This window comes from Ceratina calcarata, unplaced genomic scaffold, assembly GCF_001652005.2.
Source record: "Ceratina calcarata isolate Rehan_Ccalc_2016 unplaced genomic scaffold, ASM165200v1 scaffold153.2, whole genome shotgun sequence".
Taxonomy (NCBI): domain Eukaryota; kingdom Metazoa; phylum Arthropoda; class Insecta; order Hymenoptera; family Apidae; genus Ceratina; species Ceratina calcarata.
In genome coordinates this window covers 22,834-48,414 of record NW_017136529.1, presented here as the reverse complement: position 1 = coordinate 48,414, position 25,581 = coordinate 22,834, and the positions used below count along the sequence as shown (strand labels likewise).

Here is a 25,581-nt window from a genome sequence, read left to right as displayed (position 1 = left end):
AACAGAACTTTATTTAATTAGAAAGAAAGACTCTCAGCAAATCGAGTTATTTCCAGAAGCAAGCAAAGACCTTAATTCAATTGAAACTGAATTAGGAACTCTCAAGATTAATTATGCTCAGAACAATAAATAGCAATTTAAATATTCTACGAGAAACCCTTCATGTCAAACTTGAAAATAATTTTCATATTGGACTTTCATACGCTTTGACTTTGAAGTCTACTCCTGATGACTTCTTGTACATGAAATCTAATACATTTCTTTAAGTGATTGATCAAATCTAGATTTTACTGTCACGAACGCTACTGCAATATATCTTGAGAATATTGCACCTTTATTACCGGAACATGATGACTGATACATAATTTCGTATCATCGTTACGTATCGCGAAATCGGAGAAAGAAAAGATAGTTAATAACGATTTTGTACTCCAAGGTTGGAATAAAATACAACAGTTCTTAAGTTGAAACTCCAGGAACTTTTTAAACGGTGTAACTCTACACACAAGTACGCCGTACAGAAATCTGCCTGATGGTATAAGTTGGCTTGTCCTTGTAACTAGTTAGTATGAGTAATCGGGGTCTAATAGTCAAAACAGGATAGGAGAGAGAGTATTTGGGATAGGATAAGTAAACGTGGTTTTAGGTAGATTTAGGATTGTTTGTTACTGAGTAAAACTATATCAACAGTGATACTTACCATTTAGTATTCTAAAATCAAATCTGAGAATTTGTCATTACACTTTACACTTCATCACACTTGACACGAAGTCGGAGGACATCTGACTTCACAACTAAACTCTACGTGGTCACGTAAAAGCGTATTGACCATGCAATTACTAATAGACTGAAACTATATCTAGCTTGTAGACTGTAGCTAGCTATAAAAAAACTTGTTATTCTTACATGGCTGATTCTTATTGTAAAAGTTTCCTTTTGTATATTCAAGTTTAAATTGTCTTATCTGCCAGATCGATCCCGTGGTTTAAATATTAAAAATTTTATTTATAATTATGAAAATAGTTTTTACTTATTCTTAAGAAAGGCGGAAAATTGTTGGCAGACAGTTTGCTAGTGGCGAAAGTGGTTTTGAATTAAAAAATTCATCACATACATTTATATATTAAAAAAGCCATATACAAAATGAGAGAAAAAAAAACATGACTAAAATCGTGGCAAACAGTTATCAAAAGCGCGCTGTTGCTCGAACGCTTTCAGAAAACACTCGCCGCGTTTTCAATTTAAGTACTAGCTGAAAGCGCTCGAGCAACAGCGCGCTTTTGATAACTATCTGCCACGGTTTTAGTCGCAATTTTTATAACATTCAATCAATGCATGTATATTTTGCATGTGTGTACAACAATTTTACAATAGAAATCAGCCATGTAGCGATGACAAGCTCAGTTTATGTAACCAGCTCTTAGACTATAAGTTCTTACTAACTACATTGAAAAATACTTATGTTTCTCAATAATATTTGTACTCAATATCGTGCTCATTAATATGATATATATCGCGAGTACAAGAAGCCCTGACCTGAGCTGATACATCACATGATACAATATAAAATTTTTAATATTCCGGAGCATTTATAATAATATTTAAATGCTCAGGGTCATTATGCTCGTCAAACAAATATAAAATACAACCAGTCACCCATGCTATTCCAGACCTTTCGTCCAGGCATTATGGTGTGACTGGAGGAATTTAAAAGTGTGACTCACTGCGATAAGAACCTTTATCAATGTTCTGTCCACTTCTGGCTAAAAAATCGTGGGCTGCCAGGTACCAGGGACCAAAAGTTGTGATGCCAGGTACCAGCTACCAAAAGTGGAGGAATGCCATAGAAATCAACCACCAGCCAATCAGAAAAGAAGAATAAAGATGAAAACTGTAACAGATTAAAAAGAAAATAAACATTATGATTTATTGTTAGTCTTATAGAGCTATTTAATCATTTTTCGAATTTCTATTATTCTATTTCAAAGAACAAAGCTTTAATCAAGTTTATTAAATGATTGAACTGGTGAAAATAGAAAAGCAAAGTTATTTGGAATAAAAAATGCGAAGATACTTACACTGAACTCTCGACGAGTATCACGTGGCTCTTCTATTTTTTATTCTTCATGCGAGACTTCATTCTAATCACGACACTAATCAAAATTAAGTGTAACTTCGCAATTAAATATATCAAGAGTTAGAAATAGTGAATTAGAAAAAGATATGTTTCAAATAAAAATTGAAAATCGGAGCAAACACTGATTCTACTGACCGCATTGCGCGCGGCCACTAAATAATACCCTTGTAGCAGCCAGGATAAAAATTTCTGGGACAAACAAAATAGGAGAGATTGTTACACAATGTCTATTAAATTTAATATTATAAAATATAAAAGTTTAGAATAAAAAAGACGAAGAAACGAGATTATAATGAATGTCCAAGCTGAACTGCTTGAACGTTCGCACTTTACTGATCGAGAAAACGACGCTGAACTAGACGAGAATGTGGCGGGATCGACAGTTACGAAATTTCGAAATTATATGGAAGGAAATCTGGGAAATAGCAAAAAAAAGTCTCTAATCATCACGATTCTTAAAATCTAGTACACCAAAAGCAGAAAAATCATATCATTTACGTGTTTTACCATTCTCTGATGTAGTCGAAGCCAAAGTGACGCCAACCTCACAGCGGAGCACATAGTTCTTAATTATGATTATTCGCATAGTAATATGTTAACGTTGACACTTTTTAACGATCGGAGTACGCAAAATATAATACGACGTATAAAAAATTAAATTTACAGAGCTGATAATACGTACGTCTGAAAATTTCCAGCGGTAGAGTGCGATAGAGAACGACGCATAATGGCGAGCGGCGAGCTGTCACATGAATCAACGCTGCTGATTGGCCGATGTAACATACGCTGTGATATGCTACTTCTGCTGCAAACTTGGCGGCATTTTTCAAATAGCAGATTTTCAATATTACATTCTTTCCTTCGTTTTGTAAGAAAAATACAAGAAATGAAATGATCAAATCATTGAATATAAAACATTTTAATGAAAACTATACCAGAAAAAGAATCGACGAGCGTTTTCGACTGTTGATCCCTTAAAGCGTCTGCGTTCTGTGTTCTGTATACCAGTTGTATACTTGGTGCTCTTGCCAAGTATAGGATTTCTCGTAATCAGTTATTTAAAAAACCCAAGTGGTCATTAGATATCATACGTTTGAGTGCCATTGTCACCCGTGTGTTAATAAACACGTAAATTTTCATCGAACCGAATAAAATTCGTTTTATTTGTCGTAACAATACCAGAGCTCTGACAATACGTAACGTAACAGGATAACCTCAATAATGGCACTTCGTGCGCTATGCTTGTTACGTTCTAGCTGCACAAACTGTGGGTTAGTACCATCCGTACGTTTTAATTAATTATGTTAATATCTTTTTAGTGTCGAAACAAAAGGAAATGATTCGCAGGTCAGCAAGATTTTTTGCAAGTGCAAGCAAAGGTGGTGGTGATATCGCTATTGCCAAAAAGCCTCAACGAAGTTTGATGTCCAGGGAGGAAGAATTAGCTCAAGAAGCCAGAAAGGAAGCTACGATTTTAGTATCTGAAGTCGAGAATGTTGGCCTCTGCTCTGGAGTCCCTGAACAACATATAAAGACTCGCACAGTTCGTATTTATTGCCCTCCAAAAAATGCTATGCAGTCCGGGACGAACAATATAAATTATTGGCAAATAGACTTTGATACGCGCGAACGTTGGGAGAATCCTCTCATGGGATGGACGTCAACGTGAGTCAAGGAAATTTTTTATAATTATATACAAATTATGTCCCGATTATCACCAACTCATTTAATTTCAATCAATATTTCTACCCTTTACAGAGGAGACCCTTTGTCAAATATGCAAGTAGGATTCAGTACGAAGGACGAGGCCATTGCTCACTGTGAAAAAATGGGATGGAAATATTATGTCCAGAAACCAAACATAAATAATCCTAAGCCTCGTAGTTACGGTACCAATTTCGCGTGGAACAAACGTACCAGAGTTTCGACTAAATAAGGGGCAATCGTCTGTTAGAAAAAGAATTGATACAGTCCTGTACATAGCACTGATGCATAGATGAAATTAAAATCTTGTAACCATCCTTTTAAACTATGTAATATATTGTAATGTTTAAATGATTCTCGTCGTTAAACTCCACAATTTTATTTTTTAGCAATAGTTATATAATATCATTCATACATGATTAACATTCTTATTATTCACCTCTCGCTTATTCGTATTAATAGCGTTTGTATTATAACAGATTTGATTAGACTGTGTATTTTTAAAATTCAGTATCTGCTTGCTCGCCTTATCTTAGAAACTACATCGAGCATTGTTACTAATATAAAGAGAAGGTATTTTTGTATATGCTACAAGTTTAGATCGAAAATTCACAGAAGAAACGTTGTTTAAATATAAAAATATTATTCGGAAGTATGGAAAATCGAAATGCGTGTTGCAGCACCGCTGGTGCATTCTTTCTTTTTTTCTTTAAACACGTACGTGGAACAAAGTTTGATTCGAAATTGACGAAAAATTGAATGAACGTTCAACGTCCATAATGTTTGTATGTACCTGTATAAGCGTGGAAGAACAATGCTCGAGTTTCCGTTTAGAAATTTATATGACAAAACGGTTGCTTCTCTGCAAACTAATGAGGATCATAATTATACTATTTACAGGTTCGATCTAAAGGAACGTTTCACTGCTCTCTTTTTTTTTAATCTTTTTGTTTCTGATGAATTATTACAATACTAGTACAGTATTTTCTGCTCTGTCTGTTTGCTTGCTCGGTTGCTTCCCATTTCGTATGTACCTGTCTCCGTTTTAACAACGCTTGTATCGGTCTAATCATTTCTCAGAACACGAAATTTACCTCCTCATCTATGGTGAGCCTCTAACAGCGTGACGGTTTCAATTCTTGCGACAAATTGAAATGATTAACAATAGAGTATTGACCGTTAAGAATAAACGCATGAGACTTCTCGTTACGCTAACAATAATTTCGGAAAGTAAACCGCACGCAAAACTGTGGAAGGAGAGAAAAAAGCTGATTTGCCCTTTAAATCTCGATTGTCGTGAACCCTGTACTAATGGGCGCTCCTTTTGTTTAACGTTAATCCTTAAAAAATTGTGACTATACGCTTTTCTCCTCTCTATTGAACGAGTCAGACGTTCGATCTTTCACACCTGCTGGCTTTTATTTTACTACAGCGTGAACGATATTGTCGCCTCGATTACTTTTTTACTTTTTCATTTTTATAAAAAATGTGAGAAACGTCGAGACGGTACCGAAACGAATCCGACGATCGATCGATCGCTTCGTTCCAGCGTCGAAAGTAAAAGCTGAGAATAGTTGCAATAATAATTATAGTAATTGAAGTGCGTCCTGACGGTGTATCTTTAAACGTGTATTTAGGTTTGAGCAGGCGTATTATTTTAATTTTTTCTTCTTTTGTTCACACGCACACACGCAGCACGCAGACACGCAGAAAAATGCGCAGAAAAGTTTATAATCTAAATAATCTCGGATACCCGACCGACCGGGGTCCCGATATCGTGATTGTACAATTTTTTTTGAAATTTTACTATCCGTGTAAGTTTCGGGATAGCCGCATGTATGTCCAGTCTCTTATTTTTTGGTATATTTATAATTATATTATACATNGTGTGTATACACGCCAATTATCGATAACATATCATATATATTTTATGCCTTTAATTGACATGATACATAGCTCCACGATGTGTGTTTCCTGCTTATTCATGTGTTCCCGAGAGTGTAGGACCGTTTCGCGCAGCTTGAAAGGTGATGAGGGTCGCAACGAACTCCCTCCACACGGTGAAGCATTGAGATGCGCAGAACGATTAAAAACTGAACTGTGCCCGGTCCTAGACTCTCGGAACCGCGAGTATAGATCACATTTATCGGATCGTTCATCTATCGTTTAATATTATTTTTCTCCCTGTACATATGTACCTTTCTTGATAATTTTCTCGGCTCGATCTTTCTTCGCTCGTGATCCTCAACGCTATGTCTTTATAGTCGACGCGCGAAAACAAGGTTGCCAAGCATTAAGCATCAAATGCTAAACTCTAAAAGTAACGTACCTGCGGCACGTTCTAACAAGAAGTCTGATACGTAAAATTTAACTCGTACCGTTTACGTTCCGTACGAATATTTGTTAATATGAAAATCTAATATTATAGATGCGCTTATTATTCTTGTATACGTATTATTATTAACTCGCAATCATTTTCTAACAATAGGCACTATAGGTCGACGAGAGGTCGTGGCGTGTGTCAATGGCAACGTTTATCTCGGTGAAAAGGAAAATTCGAAAAAACGGTAATGCGTGAAACTCTCTATTCTGTTAATTGAATCGATAAGTTTTGTGTCCTTCCAGGGATTTCAAATACTGAAGTAAGTAAAGAAACATGACCCGATAAGGTAACCGTAAAAATGTAACTAATCGCTACAAAATTCGTTGTTCCTTTCTTTACGTGGAATTCATCTCTTTTGGTTTTTCTCTAGCTTCTTGCTTCCCTTTCATTCCTACCTCTCTCCCTTTCTCTTATTCAATTATCGCTTAACACTTATCGTTAGTTTCACGTTATACATACAGATACTTAACGATATTTCATTTTACTATAAAGAAGAAATATATATGTATACCAAATGTCCCGGACCACTCGTACACTCTTTCTGAGATCTGGAAAATTGAGTTCTTTTTAAATTTGGAAACCTATTCTCTATTAAATCGAGCCTGCTCCATTGAGTAGTGATATTGCCGACCTCCGAAGATGCATATTTTTTGGCATAGAATCAGAATTCGTCATGAAAATATGCATATTCCACTTGAAAAACTGGACTTCCGGTCTAAAAAACCCACTTCCGGTCTGCGCCGGAAGTCGGCAATATCACCATTCAATAAAACAGGCCCGATTTACCCCCGACTAGGTTTTCAAATTTTCAAAAGCTCAATTTTCCATATTTCAGAAGTGGTGTACGGATAGTCTAGGACACCCGGTATAATTAATAGATCTATTATCGCTGATCGATATTAGATTTTGCCTATCGCGGCACAAAGTAAATTACAAGACGCGTATGACAACAATTGTGTCGACATGCTCGTCAAAAAATGGCGCATCGAGCGACGAGTCTCCGCGTATTCGCTATTCCTCGTATTAAATTCGAAACGAACCCTAATTTGCGCGTAAACGTGTAAAGAAATAAGTAAGTGTACGAATCTCATTCAGATCGTATCGAATCATTTCAAATAGAATTTCATTATATCAAATGAATTATTTTCTAGCAAGGTACGTTCCTTAAAAAATTCTAACGAAAAAACGCTCACTTCGTGTCGTAGCGATCTGATTTCTCTCGGATTTCCTCGTTCCGTCTTCCGTTTTCTTCTCCTATCCGTTTCTCTCTTCGAAAACAATTATAAATGAAAAATCTATACTATTTGAGGCAGTATTATTATTCTTCTCTTTACGTAATTATTACTCAGTTTCCTTTGTAACGAGTAAGTAGATCGTGTCTGATGGTTCGATTTGAGAGAGACAAGAACGAGGGATCGGAATTCAAGTGTATCTCATTAAATTGGTCCAATCACCCTTAATCGCGGTAGAAGAATCCGGCTAGGTAAACTCCAAGGTAATCGATCTAAGTTAACTATTATTCCCAATCTGATCGGTATGAGAACGTGTATCTGTACGTAACGTATTTCTCTATCGCGTAAGAAAAGATTAAGCTCGTTGCGATAAAATTGATCACTAAAAATAGCGTGTCGTTATTCGATACGAAAACATTGTAAGAAGAATAAAAGTGATAAAATTGAAATATAAGAATACGCGTGTAGAATATAATAATTTTTGTACATGAGAGTCTGCTAGACCTGTTAAAATCGGTGAGAAACAATCGAGTCGAATCGAGGCTCTACGGATCAACAACGAAGTCAGAGAAGAGCTATCGAACAGTGACGATGGTAAGGCAACGGTGTCAAAGAAAGGGGGAGAGGAGAGGGGGAACTCTTTTGTTGGAAATCGTCGTTCGTTCGTTCGGACGAGATTCGCGAATCTCCCGATTCCGCAACGACGAGCAAGCCTCGGTCGTGGCTCACGGCCGAGCGAACCTCTCGTTCTTCTTTTTTCTTTTTTTCTTTTAAGTAATAACAGATCGCGCAGCGTCGGAAGGATGGTCGGTTCTTTAAAATCAACTGGCATCGTCGGTTTGGGCATCTCGATACTCCTCGCTCTCCCTGTGTACGAGGACGTGTACGACCGTGGCGGCGGATTGTCGTCGGAGCAGCGCCGGTCTCGAGGGCGGCGCCGTGTTCTCTGGACTGGGTTCCGTAACGAGTATGCTTACGTCGGTAGATTCGATTGGCAGCGGTGCTGGTTCTGGTGCTGGTTGCTGTTTCCTACGGAGGCTGCCGCAACGTCTGCTGATCGCTTCCTTTATGTCGCGATGCAACGTGTTCAGGGAGAGTGTCGTAGCGCTCGGCGGGAGTGACCTGCGCTTCGTAGGAAGACTGGGAGCTTCCTCGTCGGGATAACTTTCAACGGCGTTCTGCCGGCCGAGGGTCGGTCCCGCGATTGATCTGCTGTAAAGTTATTCGAAACTGAACCGTTTTGCCTCTGCCCCCGACTACCGAGTGATTAAACTCTCGATTCTCGAGGGGCGCGTTTAGTCAAGTTAAAAATGACGGTCGTTCGTCGGACAAAGAGCCTCAGAGCCGAGTAGACGAGTACACTCGATGTTTCCGTTCCGAGGACTCAGAAACCGAGAAGAATCGGCGAGAGTGAACGAACCTGGTATGTAGATCAGAGGAGGAAGATGCGGTGGCAGCGGAAGAACCGGTAAACGATTGCTGTTCCGTGGTCGGCGAGGGACGGGATACGGTCAGAGCAGGAGGAGGCAGGTCCTCGTGAGTACCGGAGGCGCCGGAGAGCAACAGCAGAGGCAGGTTTGGAAAAAGCCATGCCGAGGCTGTACCGAGCTCGCTGAAATCGCTGGCGTCGCTGGCCCTCGAGGACTTGCGGCTACTGGCTCGGCTACCTCTGTGCACGTGTAGGAAAGCCGATACTTTGCCACTCCATCCACCCCCGCCCCTACCCTCGTTCCCGAAGCCGGGACTCGACGTTTGCGTCTGTGAGTCCACTTCCTGAGCCATTCGTTCACGTTCCTTCTTCGCCCTGTCCAGCATGCAAATCCACGTTACTCCGTGACCCAGCAAATCTGTTTGGTCGTACAAAATAGTAATGCTTACGCTATATACTCTCTGATGGTGCGTTGGACCAATCTGGCGGCCTTGTCCTGCCGCTTCCACATTCTCGTCGAAGAGACGATCTCCAGTTCCTTACGCGTAGGGAACTGTTTCTTGAACTTGATGTCCATCTGCTCCTGCAGCTTCCTGAAATCTTCGGACTCCTCGACGTGTCCAAGGACGTGCTTGACGAGTGAGTGAAGAATGTCCAGACAATGAATCTTGTTACCCTTAGCTATAGGAAGATTGAAGCTGACCAATGCGACCATGTTGGGCTTCGAAATTCCTAACGGAGGATCCAGGCTCGCTATGAAATCGCTCAGCTGCGAGAAGTTTATGAACTGCGTCGCGTGCGGGTCGTACCTGCGAATCGATCACAGTTTACGCGCGTTAACATCGACCGTTCCGAGTCTCCGCGAATACGCGAACACGGCGGTACAGCGAACGTTCCCTTACTTGGACCATCTGATGTAGAACATCTCTAGGTCGTCCTCGACGATACCGATCTCTTCCTCTTGATGGGCTTGATTAAAGTTTTCGAGAATAATAGCGATGTACATGTTGATAACGATCATGTAGCTGATTATGATGAACGAAGTAAAATAGGTGATGGCCAACAGTGGATATCCACAGTTCCCATTCATCTGGCGACTGGTCGGCGTCGGGTCGCAGTCGGGCGGTTGAACCATCAGAGATTCTAACACGTCGTTCCAACCGGCCGACGTCATTAATCGAAATAGTAATTGCATGCTTCTACCAAACGTTTCGAAATTCACCTAAATGATATCGAGGAGAAAACAGAAAGGGAAGAACGAAATATGAACGTTAGCAAACAGACAAGGGACAGGGAGTGAACGAACGATTCTTTACTCACCATGTCGTCGAGTGCGCCTTGCTTCTTGACGTGACCGAACACCGACATGCCGATGATGGCATAAATAAACGTAATTAGAGCTAATAGGGCGCCGATGTTGAACAGCGCCGGAAGACTGACCACCAGAGCGAAGAGCAGTTTGCGAATGCCTTTAGCAGCTTTGATGAGCCTTAAGATTCTACCGATTCTGAACACTCTCACGACTCGCAGGAGCGTCGGGGACACAGGAAAGTCTACCATGATGTCCTCCATCAGTATCCCTAGTATAGAGGCCAGGACGAGGAGGAAATCGAACAGGTTCCACGGCACCGTGAAATAATGATAACGCAGTCCTATTATCTTGACGATCGCCTCCAGACCGAACACGGTCGTGAAAAATGCGTTCGACACTTCGAGGACGAAGAAGATCGGGTGCGGCTGACCGTAGTGCTCGATTCCCATCGTCAGCATGTTCAGGAATATCAAAATGAAAATTGCTATTTCGAATCTGGAAAGATCGGAGCATGTTTAGGGTAGCGAGAAACAAAACGGGGGTATTAGGTCATCTCCATAAAGGTTGATCGAACGGATACGCATGCTTGCGTATCCAATGTCGACGATAGCTATCGGCCCGGGGATGATCTAATAGCTTGAGAAAACGCGACCCCAAGTAAAGATCGTCTGTTTACCTGCGTGAGTTCGATAGGTCGTAGAACATGGCGAGGACTTGATTCATCGGACGCTTTATCACTTTTTGCGGCTTTTTACGGCCAAGCTTTTTCATGGCAGTGTAGTAGTGTTTTTGACTTTCGGTCAAAAACATTTCTAGCACTCCACCTTCGTACTGAAAATGGGAAGAGAAGAGAAGGAACGAAAAAGGGTAGGGAATTGGAAGAAACGTTTCGGTGTTGGATGAAATCGTAGTTGCAAACAGTAATTGTATGTATGTGTACGCGTCGACGACCTCTTACCTTCTTTTTCAACATGTTAAAGTTGTCTATAATTACTCCGATAAACAGGTTCAGCGTAAAAAACGAGCCGCAAACGATAAATATGACGAAGTAGATGTACGCGCAGATGTTCGCTTCTCTCTGCGGCTGGAGGTCTACGCCCCTGACGTCTACCGCGTCCTGCATCACCTCCATCCACCCTTCGAAAGTGGCTACTTGGAACAGTGCTAGGTAAGCTACCCCGACGTGGTCGAACGTGATTTTACTGTTCTCCCAGGAGTAATTCTTCCACAGACAATCGTCCTTCGTGTTCACGATCTAAGGAGCGTTCGTGCCATTCGAATCTTCCATCTTTCATTCCTCCGACCGCGTCTCAATCTCGAGAACGGTCAGAACCGTCGAACGTTTGAATAAATCGGATAGACCAATGGTCCACACTTGTTCGTTCATCTGTGACTCGGAGTCGTCGAATCTAATTTAGACGATGAACACGGACTTTTTTATAAGTTACATCGACCGTCTAAATCAGACTCGGTAATTCTGAATCAGAGACGAATGACCAAGTCCCATGGCGTACGTGAAATGGCATTGCTCTTTCGAACGTTCAACGGTTTGGTGATCGAATCGAAATGTTTCACTTACCGATATGTCTAACAACTCGCCGTATTCGTCGACGCATTTGAAGAACTTGCCGCCGAAAAATTGCACGCCCATAATAGAAAATATCAGCCAGAACACGAGACAGACGAGGAGCACGTTGAATATACTAGGTATCGCATACATCAACGCGTTCACTACGATCTAGCGGGGGGGAAAGAAAAGAAACAGCGGATACTTCTACCTCCCTTTCAATCCCGAGTCTCATTCTAGCAGCCGTTCTACCGTTCAGCATTAATCTACGATTCCCTTACCCTCATGCCTTGCCATCTCGATATCGCCCTTAACGGTCTCAATGCTCGCAACGTTCTCAGCGATCTTAGCACTTTCAAGTTTTCGTTCTCCTCTATCAACAGACTAAACGTCGATACCTGTTCAAGAAAACTTTAGTTACGATCGTTTGGACGGGCACACCTTTCGCCTTCATCATCCACAGAGCCGAACATGCTGCTTCCGATTCTTCTAAAGCTGCGCAAACCATCTCGTCTAGCAAGCAAAAATTAAAGCTCCAAAGGAAAATAGAGATTCTAGCATTTGTGACGCGACGACAGGACTTTCGTCCAAGCAGCGGTCAAATGCTAGCCATGGCGGCGAAGCGGAAAATCTCATGCAAAGCGCAGTATACCGTTTCGACGTTGAACGTTGACAATAATTTTCGCAGTTCAAGATCAGTCATGAACGAGAGAACAAAAGACGTCTTTCAATTTCGCTTTGTATAAAAAATCTGTTCGCGTCGCTAATATTTTACTGTGCGATGTGCACGTAAAGACAAAAATAGCAGTCGTGAAAGAGAAACGAATCGAGAGTTGATTGCGTCTTGAAACGTAGATAAAAAGGTTCTTTGTCGATTCTTTTTCTAAAACTAACGTTGATCAAAGGTAGCGAAAGGGTCCTGAAAGAGGAAGACGGCGTGAAAGAAAGTAGGAAAGCTTTGAGGCTGTGATGAATCAAAGTATAATTTGGTGAAGCGTGAAAGAGATGCGCATACCGCTCCCATCCATGAGTCTTACGACACCCGCGAGTATTTTTCGTATTGGCACCATTGGAATCTCTCGACAGAAAAATACATTCTGATGCATGAGTATCCCAGACGTTTTGAAAGATCAGAAACGTAAAACGTGTTTCGTTAAACGATCACATTGGTATTTAAGAATTGCAAGACACGAGAAAAGAGTCTCTTTGATACAGGGATGACGAACTGGCGACTGTTGTCCCATGACCTTTTCTTCGCCCTTGGCTTCCTCTCCTTCCTCGCAGGGGATGACGAAGCGGGGCCATCCTAGGATGCCTTCGTTCTCCGTCTCTGCCTGGTTACTACGCGTGACCGTCTTACAATTAGCGAAAATAGTCAGAGTCGACGCAAACCAAAGAGCGTTCGGCCAATCAGGCTTCAGATCCATATTTCTTCCAAGGGGGATCACCTGCTCTCTACCAAAAACATGGCTGACTGGGCACTGACGAACAGCAGACGGGTAAGTGTTTATCTCGCTCTTCTTCAGTTTCTCGGTCTGGTCCTCAGCACGTGCGACCGTCTGTGGGCCACAACGCGAAGAGTCCGGGTCCTCGTTCAATGACTCGTACAAGTAATCCGATTGCATCAAATACTTTGAGTCCAGGCGAATTCCCGCGACGACGTTTTATTCTAAATTAAATCTTTCTTCAGCCGAAGTCGTGGTTGACTGATTATGGGAGTGAGCGTGGCACTCGACGGAGAAGTTCGTCATCCCTGCTTCGACGCATGTTCGATTTGTTTTCAATGTACGTATATACGTAGGACGTTTCATTTCGCGACGTGTCCTAGGATTCATGAAGGGAGGTGCAGACCGACGATCGAACACGATCGCGGTAGAAGCAACGTACTAATTTTGCACGTACCTGAGTCCGCAATGCGACACATATAAAAAATTCAGAAGGAAATGCATAAAAACGAGGAAGACAATGAGATAAGTAGCGGGATCATAACACGGCCGTTACGATCGGTGAGTAACGAAAAATCCATGCAGCGATGACGTACGTAAAAATTGACACATATACGTAGTCGACATGCGCTCGCGCGCACGTATATGTATACGTACATACGTACGTATGTACTACGTTGCGGCTTTTGCTCGCACGTGTACACAGACAGAAACGCGAGACAAGCAGACACGCGCGCACACGCTGCCACGCACACATACGATCGAAATCGATGCCATGGCCACGCGGGTCAACGGCTCTACTTACAAAGACGATTATAAAATCCAAGATCGTCCAAAAACTGGTGAAATATTTGCAGAAACCCAAAGCTAGCCACTTGAGCAGCATCTCAATACTGAAAAGGGCGCAGAAGCCGAGATTGGTCCAATAGAGGATCTTCTTCAAGAACGGATTATCGTCTAGATAGATATCTTCGAAACAGAGCGTTATGGAAGATGCGAAAATGAAAACTAGTATCATCCATTCGAAGCCGGGCGTGTCGACAACCGAGAGGACCATCGTTCGTATATTTATCCATTTTTTTCCGATAGACGTTGCGACACACCGATCGATGCAGGTACACCTGCACACACAACGTACACGGCGATGAAAATTGTTCGCACCGCCGGAAACGTCGGGTGATTCCTTTCGCTAGGCGACCCCAAACGTTCTTCCTCTCGTTCGTCACGTTGTACCGTGGCATCGTGTCGCTCCGTCGTTCGTAGGAAAGAACGAATGGATTTCGAACCCAGCGACGGTACCACCCCGAAGAACGTTCCGTAGAATCCTTACTTTTCGTAACACTGCCGTGGGAAGCAATCCTGCGGTTCTTTCCTTCGATTGCTCCGACCGAATCCAGGAAAGGAACCCATACCATCTATGTATTTCCCTTTGCTGTCCCTTCTACCACCGACGGTTAGCTCGTCGACGTAGCTGACCAGAGCGTGCCAAGGTCTCTTCGGTCCGGCGCGTTCCTCGAGTTTAGGAACGGGTTCCTTTTGCGGTAGCATAGCCACCCTCTCTTCCGGCGGCGCTTTGGTCGAGGACGAGGGCTCCTTCGCCGTCTCCGCGCGTCGACGCTCCTCTTCTTCCTCTTCCTCCCCCTCCTCCTCCTCTTCCTCGTCGTCCTCCTCCTCTTCCTCCTTACCCTCGTTCGCTTTGGCCTCTCTCTTCTTGTCGTTCGAATAATTGTTCTCGTCACCCTGAGTACCGGTCGCCTCCCGTTCCTTCTCCCACTCTCTGTAGGTCTGCTCCTCGGTTCGCGGCCGAGAGTACATCGGGTCCGGATAAGTAAAAACTGGCTGGTTCAAACTTTCTTGATAAGATCTATTGTAAACGTTGTCTTTTGGAAGGCTGAGCACAGTCTCTTGGATAGCGTACTTGGTCTCGTTGTCGGAACGGTCGATCACGGATCGCACGATCTTCTCCAAACGCGGATCTTTCCCTCTGTCCCTCGCGACGGCGCCTTGATTCACCCGGGGACACTTGTTCTTCCTGATGATCGACCGAATGCGATCGAACGATCTGGCCAACTTGGAGTCCTCGCCCACCTCCTCCTTCTTTTGTTTCAACTCCTCTGAGTTGAAGCTGTTGAGCAGCAACGCGAGGAAGAGATTCAGCACCATGAAATTGCCCATCACCAACGCCGGGAGGAATATCGCGAAACACGCCCCGGGTCCGTCATCTTGCTCCGCCCGCATGCAGTCCCACAACGGTTCGATCCACTCGCCGCACAGTATACGAAATATCATCATGAACGAGTGAAAGAAATCGTTGAAGTTCCACCGGGGTACCGGGTCCGGGTAGAACTTGTCCAACGTGTAGTCCTTGCTGAACAATTGCATGCCGATCACGGCGAATATGTAAATGACGATCACCAGCACGAGGGTGAGATTACCGAGGGCGCCGATCGACGATATGATGATGCTGAGCAGGACCTTCATCGTCGTCCAGGACTGCGCCAGTTTCAACACACGCAGCAGCCTGAGACCGCGTATCACGGAGAGGCCGTCTACCAGTTCGAAGGTGAGATCTATCAGGGACGCTGACACGATTATCAGATCGAAAATGTTCCACCCGTTCGCGAAGAAGTCTTTGCTCAACGCCAACAGCTTCAGCAAGCATTCGAAGGTGAAGATACTGGTGAACACCTTATTACCGATGTTGAGTGCCTGTCGTATCGACTCGCTCATCCCATGATGTTCCATTGCCAGGAAGCCGGTGTTCAGGACGATGCACAGTGTGATCGTCAACTCGAATAGCGGATCTCTCACTACCTAGATACGAGCCACTGGTCAATCGAGGGTCGAGCGTTCTCCTTTTCGTTCTTAATCCATCTCTATTAATTTCTTTCATTCTCCCTAAAAATCGCCCGCACGAATTCTTGATCTCTGTCGGATACGATGATGGAAATGAAAGTGGAAATCAAGAATCCGCTACGTTCGCTCTTCATGATTACGCGCAACGATCACCGGAATCGCGCTCTTTTTCGAACACGCTCGCCTCTCGGCGCTATGTTTATCATTTGCTTGCATCACCTACCTTGTACAGACAGTTCTGAAATCGCAGCCAACCCTCGTAGTCTACGCAGCACTGGATACACTTCTCGCAGTTTCTGTCTGGAAGATCATCTGTAACACACGACGAATACGCCCGTCAGGTCAAAGTTCGTGCCACCGTCTCGGTGCCCGCGTTGTCTTTCGTTCGCTGTTCTCCTCACCTAAAATCACGATGTGTGACAAATATTCCGACGGCAAGGTGTACATCTGCTTCTTCGTCTTCAGACCGTTGCATTTGAACACGCGAATCTCTTGAGCGCTTCCACCAGCGAGCGTGGTAGGAACGTTCGCGTGCGCTCGATGACACACCTGCGGACGAGTCGTCCGAGACTTCTCCCGTTCGCCCTCCACATCCGCCTCCGCGCCGTTTCTCGTTTCCCCGGCGTTCGCATCCCTGTTGTTCGTAGGCGTCCTCTCGTGCCAATCGGCCCTGGACTCCTTGTTATCCCGCCTGTCGTGTTCCTCCACGGACGTGACGTCGTCGCCGTCGTGGTCGTCGACGACCCCCGAATCGTCCAACGAAGACTGTTGATTGCTGTTGCTGCTCGCTTGGCGAGAGTGCAGCATTCCTCGGTTCGGCGCCAGCCTGTGAACCGCGTTGTTCTCCGCCGTTCTCGGGCTGACATTTTGCAGAACCAAGTGAGACGGTCGAACGCACGAGTGTCTCGGACTCGGATTCGGGCTCGGCGTCACCGATCTGCTCGGTAATAATAAAAAGAGAACGAGATTAATTAATTAATTAATTTAATTAATTAATTTAACACTAGAAAGACTGAAACTTAGTATATACCTATATTGCCCAAAGCAGTCAAAATGACTGCATTGTGAAAGAATAATGTGTAAAGAAATTTGTCTAAAATTAATTTTTAATATTTTTTATATTATTTACAGTCATATAACAAGTTATTAGTAAATGTTAACAATAAAAAAAATTTACTTCACTTGGGAAAACAAATAATTTATGCATTATTATTTGTATATTTGCCCAAAAGCAGTCAAAATGACTGCATTGTGAAAGAATAATGTGTAAAGAAATTTGTCTAAAATTAATTTTTAATATTTTTTATATTATTTACAGTCATATAACAAGTTATTAGTAAATGTTAACAATAAAAAAAATTTACTTCACTTGGGAAAACAAATAATTTATGCATTATTATTTGTATATTTGCCCAAAAGCAGTCAAAATGACTGCATTGTGAAAGAATAATGTGTAAAGAAATTTGTCTAAAATTAATTTTTAATATTTTTTATATTATTTACAGTCATATAACAAGTTATTAGTAAATGTTAACAATAAAAAAAATTTACTTCACTTGGGAAAACAAATAATTTATGCATTATTATTTGTACATTTGCCCAAAAGCAGTCAAAATGGCTTCCTTGGGCAATCTAGTATTAATTGAATTTCACGGGCTGTGCCCAGTATAACACGTGGTAGATGTATACACCAAAAACAATATGATCACAAAAAAGAAAAAACGAGAAAGAACAAGAATATAACAAAACTCGCTTACAAAAAAGTATAAAAGGAGAGTGAGAATCAATAACGATTCCGAATAGTCACCGATAGACTAGCGAACGCAAGCAGCGGAACAGCATCGGAGCGCCTAGCGAAGGGTAAGACGCGCGGAAGGCAAAGCCCTGCGCATCTTCCTTTTGATAATTTGTAAATCGTCGATGATTGAACCCATGTCGTTAACTGTCCTACAGGACCGAGTGATAGGGTCTAGCTCGCCAAAAATAAAATTCTGTTTTACCAGAAACGATGACGCGTGACCCGAGGCGAACAAGTGGCACTTGTCTCGGTGAGAGTCTCGCCGGCGGCGTCGTGGCACTTCCGATCGCGCGCGCTCTCGTTCATCAGGTGTTCGATCAATCGACCGTCGTTTAAGAAGACTAAATAGCATACCTGCTTGGCACCGAGCCGCTCTTATCTTGAGCAGCCGAGCCGGTACCGGCTGAGCTCCTCCCGCGTTTTCTTCTCCGCGTCTTCTTCCGCGTGTAACTGCTCAAAAGAACGCCCTTCCTCGCGTCCAACTTCTTCTGCTTCTCTTTGGCAAGCGTCTTGACATTGATCTTTGTCGGGTCGAAACTAAACGTCGAGTCCTCGCGATGGTCGGTCAAATCTTTCCTTCGTTCCTGCACGCAGACAACAACGAACGATCAATTGGTGTCGAACGAACGTGTGTACGTGTCGTACCTCGTTTGTGATCTCGGCTTCTTCTTCGTAGCTCAGCGCGACGACGGCGAGCATCAAATTGATCAAATAGAACGAGCCGAAGAACACGACCACCGTGAAGAACGAGACGCTGATAGGTCCGCACGCCGACAATACCTGAAAATCATTGTCAGACATCCGTTGATCGAGATCCAATTGATCCCGGAAACGGGCTTCGTGTTCAGGCATTGAACGAAGTACGTAAGAATGAATCCGTGGACGTTCGGAGCGACGCGACGGTAATTTATTGACAAAGCGGTTCATTCGTGCGGAACGAAAGCTGGCAGCCTACCTTATTGTAGACGTCTTCCCAGTAGTCGAGAGTGATCAACTGAAACGTGGTGAGCATCGACCAGAGAAAATTATCGAAGTTCGTGTATCCGTGGTTCGGATTTGGACCGACGCAGAGGCAGACGTAACTCTCGTTGCAATGCCTGGAAAGTAGGGTATCTCTCGATTAAAATCGGGAATGTCGTTTGTGACGTGTGTCACGCGCGACGATCGAACCCCGAAGTTCGGCCTACCTGGCGCCGGTCGCGTTACCGCAAATTATCGGTTCTTCGTCTTCGTCGAACGCCCAGTTGGACGAGTTCCAAGTCCACCTGTGGACGGGCACCAAGGTATCGGTTAATGCCTCTCCAGAGTCAACGAGCCATTGTCTCTCGAGTTGATACATATGCATGTGCACACGATCGACAAATAATATAACGCGACACGTATCCCTCTCTGTATACAACTACATGTCTACGTCCGTAAATGTTGGAATAAAAAGTGCACGAGTGCCACTCTATATGCTAAAAACTCTAAGAGAAATTTCATTTTCGACGTTACAATGTAACGATACGTACTCGTACCAATCGATTTGCGTGTCGTTCGACTCCAGATTCTTTACGCACTTGTTCCGCAGTTCGCCCATATACACTTGCAGGGCGAACAGCGCGAACACCATTAGGCAAAAAATGGTAAGCGTCATCACCTCGGCGAGTTGCTTAAAACTATGTAACAGTGCATTGATGATGGTCTTCAGACCTGAAACAATTCGATGACAAGGTCGGTAAGGGCGATCGGCGTCGCGTGGACCGCGAGAGGACCGTTATCGAACGTTTGAAAATTTATAATTAATATTTGCAACGGTCTCCGAGGGAGGCCGGTCCTTACCAGGCAAAATTGAAACAGTTTTGAGAGCTCTCAATACTCGGAACGTTCTCAGCCCGGCTAAATTTCCTACTTCCATCCCTATAGTCGCGTAGCCGCTGGTAATCACAACGAAGTCCAGCCAGTTCCACGGGTTTCGTAGGTAAGTGTATTTATTGAGCACGAATCCCTTGGCTATCGACTTGATCACCATTTCGGCCGTGTATATAGCTAAGAATATATATCTGGAAAACAATAGGTGGGAAAAGAGGGGCACGGTTACGCCTGCACGTTTCGGGGGTCGGGGGTCGATCCGTGTCGCCGCGGATCGAAAATAGAAAAAGAGCTTACTCGGCTTCCTCGATAGTTTCCGTCATGGCGAGGAAGGCACAATTTAATATTATCGTAGCCATGACCAGATAATCGAAGTACTGATTCGTGCTTAGGTATATACAGAACCGCCTCATGGGATTCCATGGTGAAAATATGAACCAGCTGTTCGTCGCCGTAAATCTGTGGATGTAATTTTTACGGAATCTCTTCGATACTACGCAGAACGTCTAAAACACAGGGTACAGACGATGCGTGAATCGGACACGTTCCCTCACGAACGTGGGATTTTGCGTTTGTTCTTTCATTTAGGGTCGATAGCGCTGACGATCAGCAACGAACAATGACGCGACCGCGGATTTTCATGCACCGCAGCTATCGCAGATATTGTCGATACGACAGCAGTTCCTGAGCTTGGATAGTCGAAGTGTGCACGCCGTTCATGAGTTTCTGAGCTCCGAAACCACCCGAGTCGGTGGTCGTGACGCAAGAGATCGTACGATGAATCGTGAGCAGCTTCCATAAAATTCTATTTGGAAAGAAAAATTAGCATCGAATTTATGGCATTGCCGACCACTACCACCTCAATTCGATGTTTCGTGATCGAAACACGAGATTGGAATAGGAGAAGGCCGGAATCGTTTTTCGAAAGCCCGTGACTCTTCAGCTGTGTGCGCTGCTGATGCAGCAAATATGCGATCCGACCGCCTGGGGGAGGCCAGACTGATCGACTCCGGCGAGGTTGATGGGTCGGTTAATAGAAAGTTAAGCGTCGATCGTGGCCCGGTATCGAGTTTGAAAAATTTACAAAAAATTCAAGTGGATCAGTTTAGCCTGATAGACCGTATCGGCGCCTCGGTGGATCAAAATTGAAACTTCTTTCAAACGTCGGACGATGTCCACCATTAAATTGTTTGTATCGTTCCGTTGTTCGATTATAAGCAGTGATGGGTTCTCATGTCATCAGTTTTCTACTTAGTTTGTAGAATACATCTTTTATGCCTCAGACGTAATCTAAACGACTCTACAGGTTTTCTACAAACTAACAATAAGTAGAAAACTGATGACATGAGTCGAGAATCCATTACTGATTATAAGTATTACACGTTTTCATTTATGGGTTTGTTCCAGTGAAGCGTTGGATCGATTCAACGATTCTGAAAGCGAACATCGACTACTACTGTTTATAATCGAACGTTCTGATCCAAGAGTAATTCACGCCATCCGATATGCTTTTAATTTTTCCCGAGGCCAATCAGAGTGAATCGTTGATTCTCGATTTTAGCGAGGATCACCTCGTTTGTTCTCATTTGTTTTAATGCGAAACGATCGAATGCCTAAAATCTGAAGGACGAAGATGAGCCTGCGAGCATTGTAAATCCGTTGATGAGGAAGCCTCGATTCTAAACGCATGTTTCGATTAGTAAAGTTGACACGTCTGAAAGCAGAGAGCCGAGTGTATTCGCTCGAGCGGATATCAAAGTATAAAGACTGTAACGAGCATAAACGACCTGATGCGTCCGCAGCTTCGAACTAATCAAATCGAATGGAAGTTCGAACGATTTTGCACGACGATAACCTGAATTCAAAACGATTATTTACAAAAGTGGCCTACTTGAACTGTTTCGTTCTAAATTCGTCCAACGATCGTTCTGATACTTCATGCATCTTCCCATCCCTTATTGAGTCTCTGTTGAAGAGGCAAGACGCGAATCTAACGACTCCGACATATACTTTTTATCTACTCGACTAAAAGTGTTCGATCGAACTCTCGTCGTTTTAATAATTGACGTTCCTAATATTTTCCCGTACTTTCTAATTGTTATTGCTCTCGAGTAATTACTCAAGGATCAGGTTTTATGCATTTTTTAGGAACCGAGGAATACACGTTCGAAGATGAAATGCACACGACCGATGTTCGCGGAAAAAAAGTGACACGGCGCCACCGCTATTGTACGTGGCCTCGATTTTACAAGTTCAATTTTGACCTCCGTTGATCCTCCGGGTTTCGTTCGCGGGCCGGTCGATCTCTGTGTGAAATGAAATACGTTCGGTGAACGAGCGTATCCCGATTTCTGCGCACGATTCAGCACTCTCCATCTTCAGGGAGTCGGATTGAAATTAATTGAATATAACGGGTGCAGCTTCGTACGATCGCATAAAAATCCACGGTCTAATCGTTAATCGCATCTGACCGTCCTCTAGATCGAATCGCACGTGTCTGAAAAATGACCCGTCCGATTCGATGGTCAGGTTGAATTGTACGTCGGCAGTGGATGAAGCACGAAGAGAAAACCGGCGGACTTACTTCGTCGTAGATGAAGTTGTCGATCTCCTCGAGTGGTCTACCGTACAGTTCGGTTGGGAAAGGTTCGTATTTGTTTGGAAGCACCGCACCATCCTCGACCGACATACGTCTCTTCGGTTGAAAGCCATAGTCCCTGACAAGTTGCACGGTCCTGTTCTCCAATCTGTCGAGGCTCTCTTTCGTGAACAGTTTCACCGTATGCTTGTTGTTGCCAGTAGGCGTTTTCACGTTGGCCTTATCGCCGTTCTCGGTACCGTCCTTGCCGTCGGAGATCTCGCCGGCATTGGCCGCGCGTGGCGTACCGAGAGAGTCCACTTGGATCTCGGCGCTTCCGGAGTCGCCGGTGCCAGAATCGGCAGAGGCGCCGGCTGCCGCAGCCAGCGGTGGTCTCAGCCTGGCGACGTCCTTGGGCTTGGAGGCGTCACCGTTCTCCGCGTTCGGCTTCGACTCCGGCGACGTCCGCTGCGATCTCCCGGCGGCTTCCGGTTCGAAACGGTTCTCGTCCCTCAGGCGATGATCGCGCGTGGCGAACTCGATCTCGGCATCGGAGACCGATCGCCTGTGTCGGGTCTCCTCCGCGTACAACGCGAGCGGATAATTCGGAAAGATGGGCGACGGAGTCTCGGCCTGGTGGCCGTACTCGCGGCGCGCCGTGTACTCCGGTGGACTGAGGCCCGTGTACGGTGGTGGTAGAGCTTTCTCCATATCCGGCGGCGAGATCGGGTCGCACTCGCTGGTCTCGCTCGCGGGCGAGATGAGTATGGAAGCGGAGGTCGAAGCGAACGTCGGACTGTCCTGGCCCCGTCTCCTGCTAGAGAACTCGCCAGATGTAACAGGTATCCGAGAAGCGTCGATACCCGGCTCCATCCATATCTGATCGCGCGGGAATTCGTGGAACGAGCCACGGAATTCTTCCTGTTGCTCCCGCGAGCGAATTCTGTCGTCTCTAGGCGGCGATCCATAGCCGATCCGTTCGAACCTGGGCCTGGCCTCGTAACGAGCAGCAACGGCAGTCTCTCCTCTCCTCGACGGTTGAGGCGTCCTCGAGATACCGATCCTCGACCGATCCAACAGCTCGAACTCCTCGGCGATGCCCGTGGGTAGATTCAGACTCCTCTGGCTTCCGATCTCTCTCGGCGATCTTTCGAGTATGTGCGCGGTACCCTGGGATCGAGTAGACTCTCCTGCCGAGAATCGAAGCTCTTCTCTGAAGAGGTTCGTCGGGTAAAGGCCCGCCACTCGAGGTCGATTAGCGAAGCCATTGTCCTCGGAGCCGTTGCTCGGAGGGTTGGGAGAACCTTTATATCCCTCACGGCCACCTTGCGAAGGTATCATTGGAATCTTTGGTTCCTCGGTGATCCGAAACTTTTACCTTTCATCGTTGCGTCGATGAGGCTTATCTCGTTCCCGTTCCCGTGTCCGCTCCCGTGCCCGTGCAAACGTCGCTACTCGTACACGACGTCATTCGCTCTTCCGCGAGTGTTTCCTTGCTCCGCGGCGACCGACCACGACGGTGTACAAAACGCATAATAATACTTTGCACAGGTTATTCTGAGACCCGACAGAACCGTTTCCCGATTATGTCCGAGAGGCAGCTTTTTCAGTAGTTCCCCAGGCAGTTCGATCAAGACGCGTGTAACGCTGGCCGACGTTCTTTTCAAATTTCAAAGGACGTAGCTGGCTATTGACTGAGCGCGAACTCGAATATGTGTCGCGGCACAGTATGTATAGACTCTTCTTTTTTCGTCGATGACGATCGTGCTGCGACGCGTTTCACCACCGGGACATGGCAATTAAAGGGAAGAAACGAAGGGTGGCCGAGTCAGAGGAAGGGACTCGAGAGAGGAAGAAGAGTACTCGGGGTATACTCGAAAGAGACGTTGCGTGATTTTTTACGGTCTCGATGATCGATGTACTCCTAATCCTGCGGCAGCGGCGACGACGACGACGACGACGACGACGACGTGGTCCCCTGGATATGTCACTCACACGCGTCTCCGTGGACTGAGCATCGCGAGGGACCGATGCCAAGTAACAAATAACAGGAAACGTGATCCGTCTGTTGCTTACCGATCATCCCATTTACTCGCGAGCCGTATTTACCATTTTATCCGTACCAATGCGAAGACCGCCTTCTCAATCGAGTTCTTAACTGAATAATAATGACGGCGACGACGTGCCAAGCGATACGGAGATAGCGAGACGATTCCGCGAAGCGATCGACATGATATGCGACGGGGACGGACTCGGGATAAAAATTGACACGATTGTAAATAGAACGAGGGAAACGAACGTGAGGCGAAACAGGGGCAACGGGGCGAGAGATTCGGGATCGAATGGGACAAAGCTGGAGAGAGGGATGATAGGCGAAGATGAGAACAGAGACGAAGGAGAATGAGAGAGGAAACCGTGGTGCACCCTCGTCATATAGTTCGGTGAATTGTAACTCGAACAAGGGTGCAAAATCACGAACGTCTCCGACGAGAACTGTGACGATACTATGGGACGAAGTCGATTCGTCTCGCGCGCGCGCGTATCGAACGACCGAGGGAAAACGGCTTTGAGGTCTCTCTTCCTCTCTCTCGCTCTCTCTCTCGTCCACCCTGTATGAGCGAATCTATCTGAACCCCCGACACACAGAAACTTTACGTGTGCGTGCACACGCGCACCGGGGGTTATCGCTACCGCGAAACTAGCGAACCACCAGCCTGCACGAATACTCTTTGCCACCCTTCCGCGCCATCCCCTACCCCAAGGCCACCGCCGACCCCTGCAGGTGATATCGTGGTCAGCGAACACTATGATTCCTTCGCGCTCCACTCTTCTAATTCATATTTTCCACTTGGTCTCTCCACCTGCAAACGGAAACCGTTTCGGCGATCGTGGATCATGATCGATTGACGGGCGCACGGAAAGGGCAGAAACGACCCTCGCAGGGTCGAGGTCGCGATTCATTCCTTTAATTTTATCTCGTTTACGATCGTTTCGACCGTAAAGTATTCCTTCGTTCCGAAGACGGTCTCTTCGCTCCGACGAGTCTTTGCCCGCTTCGACCGGACACCGTTGTCTATCCGCGATTTTTTTCTTTGATCCACCTTAAATTTCGAATAAAACGTCCCAGTTCCTCGGGCTACACGGCTATAACTGCAAACCGTCTTTCAAATACTTATCGATTTGTCCTCTAGCGTTCCTCTTTCCAGATGAGATGCTCGACCGCTATTCTAAAACGGAGCACGTCCAGTTCGTCGACTGGACACGATTTAAAATTTGTCTTTAACTGCCC

The 25,581-nt window shown here is 44.9% G+C and overlaps 2 protein-coding genes and 1 long non-coding RNA gene across 6 annotated transcripts; 1 reads left to right on the top strand and 2 right to left on the bottom strand.

Moving 5' to 3' along the window:
- Positions 1-1,301: 1,301 nt before the first annotated feature.
- Positions 1,302-3,084, bottom strand: LOC113465215 (uncharacterized). Its single transcript, XR_003390057.1, has 3 exons — positions 2,645-3,084; positions 2,079-2,326; positions 1,302-1,891 (listed from the first exon to the last, which is right to left on the bottom strand). It is a non-coding gene; the product is annotated as an uncharacterized LOC113465215 (long non-coding RNA).
- Positions 3,085-3,154: 70 nt separating this feature from the next.
- ND-18 (NADH:ubiquinone oxidoreductase subunit 18) lies at positions 3,155-4,193 on the top strand. Its single transcript, XM_018036713.2, has 3 exons — positions 3,155-3,408; positions 3,485-3,802; positions 3,896-4,193. The coding sequence occupies exons 1-3, from the start codon at positions 3,359-3,361 to the stop codon at positions 4,071-4,073; spliced, it is 546 nt and encodes a 181-aa protein (XP_017892202.1). The 5' UTR covers positions 3,155-3,358; the 3' UTR covers positions 4,074-4,193.
- A 1,551-nt stretch (positions 4,194-5,744) lies between these two features.
- Positions 5,745-24,888, bottom strand: LOC108632264 (sodium channel protein 60E). Of its 4 annotated transcripts, none has more exons than XM_018036707.2 (21): positions 22,299-24,850; positions 20,012-20,220; positions 19,685-19,905; positions 19,375-19,555; positions 19,051-19,128; positions 18,819-18,960; positions 18,509-18,643; positions 18,218-18,447; positions 16,467-17,002; positions 16,289-16,377; positions 14,540-16,023; positions 14,015-14,330; positions 12,046-12,162; positions 11,777-11,935; positions 11,156-11,452; positions 10,874-11,028; positions 10,206-10,692; positions 9,788-10,107; positions 9,335-9,694; positions 8,877-9,260; positions 5,745-8,668 (listed from the first exon to the last, which is right to left on the bottom strand). In XM_018036707.2, exons 1-21 carry the CDS (start codon positions 23,631-23,633, stop codon positions 8,278-8,280), a joined length of 7,626 nt encoding a protein of 2,541 aa, XP_017892196.1. In that variant the 5' UTR covers positions 23,634-24,850; the 3' UTR covers positions 5,745-8,277. The 4 variants fall into 4 exon arrangements, with proteins under 4 accessions (XP_017892196.1, XP_017892199.1, XP_026675343.1 ...); XM_018036710.2 differs by having other exon boundaries at positions 20,012-20,173; positions 22,299-22,527; XM_026819542.1 differs by lacking the exons at positions 5,745-8,668; positions 8,877-9,260; positions 9,335-9,694; ... (4 more) ...; positions 11,777-11,935; positions 12,046-12,162 and adding an exon at positions 12,730-13,666 and having other exon boundaries at positions 22,299-24,879.
- Between the last annotated feature and the right edge of the window lie 693 nt (positions 24,889-25,581).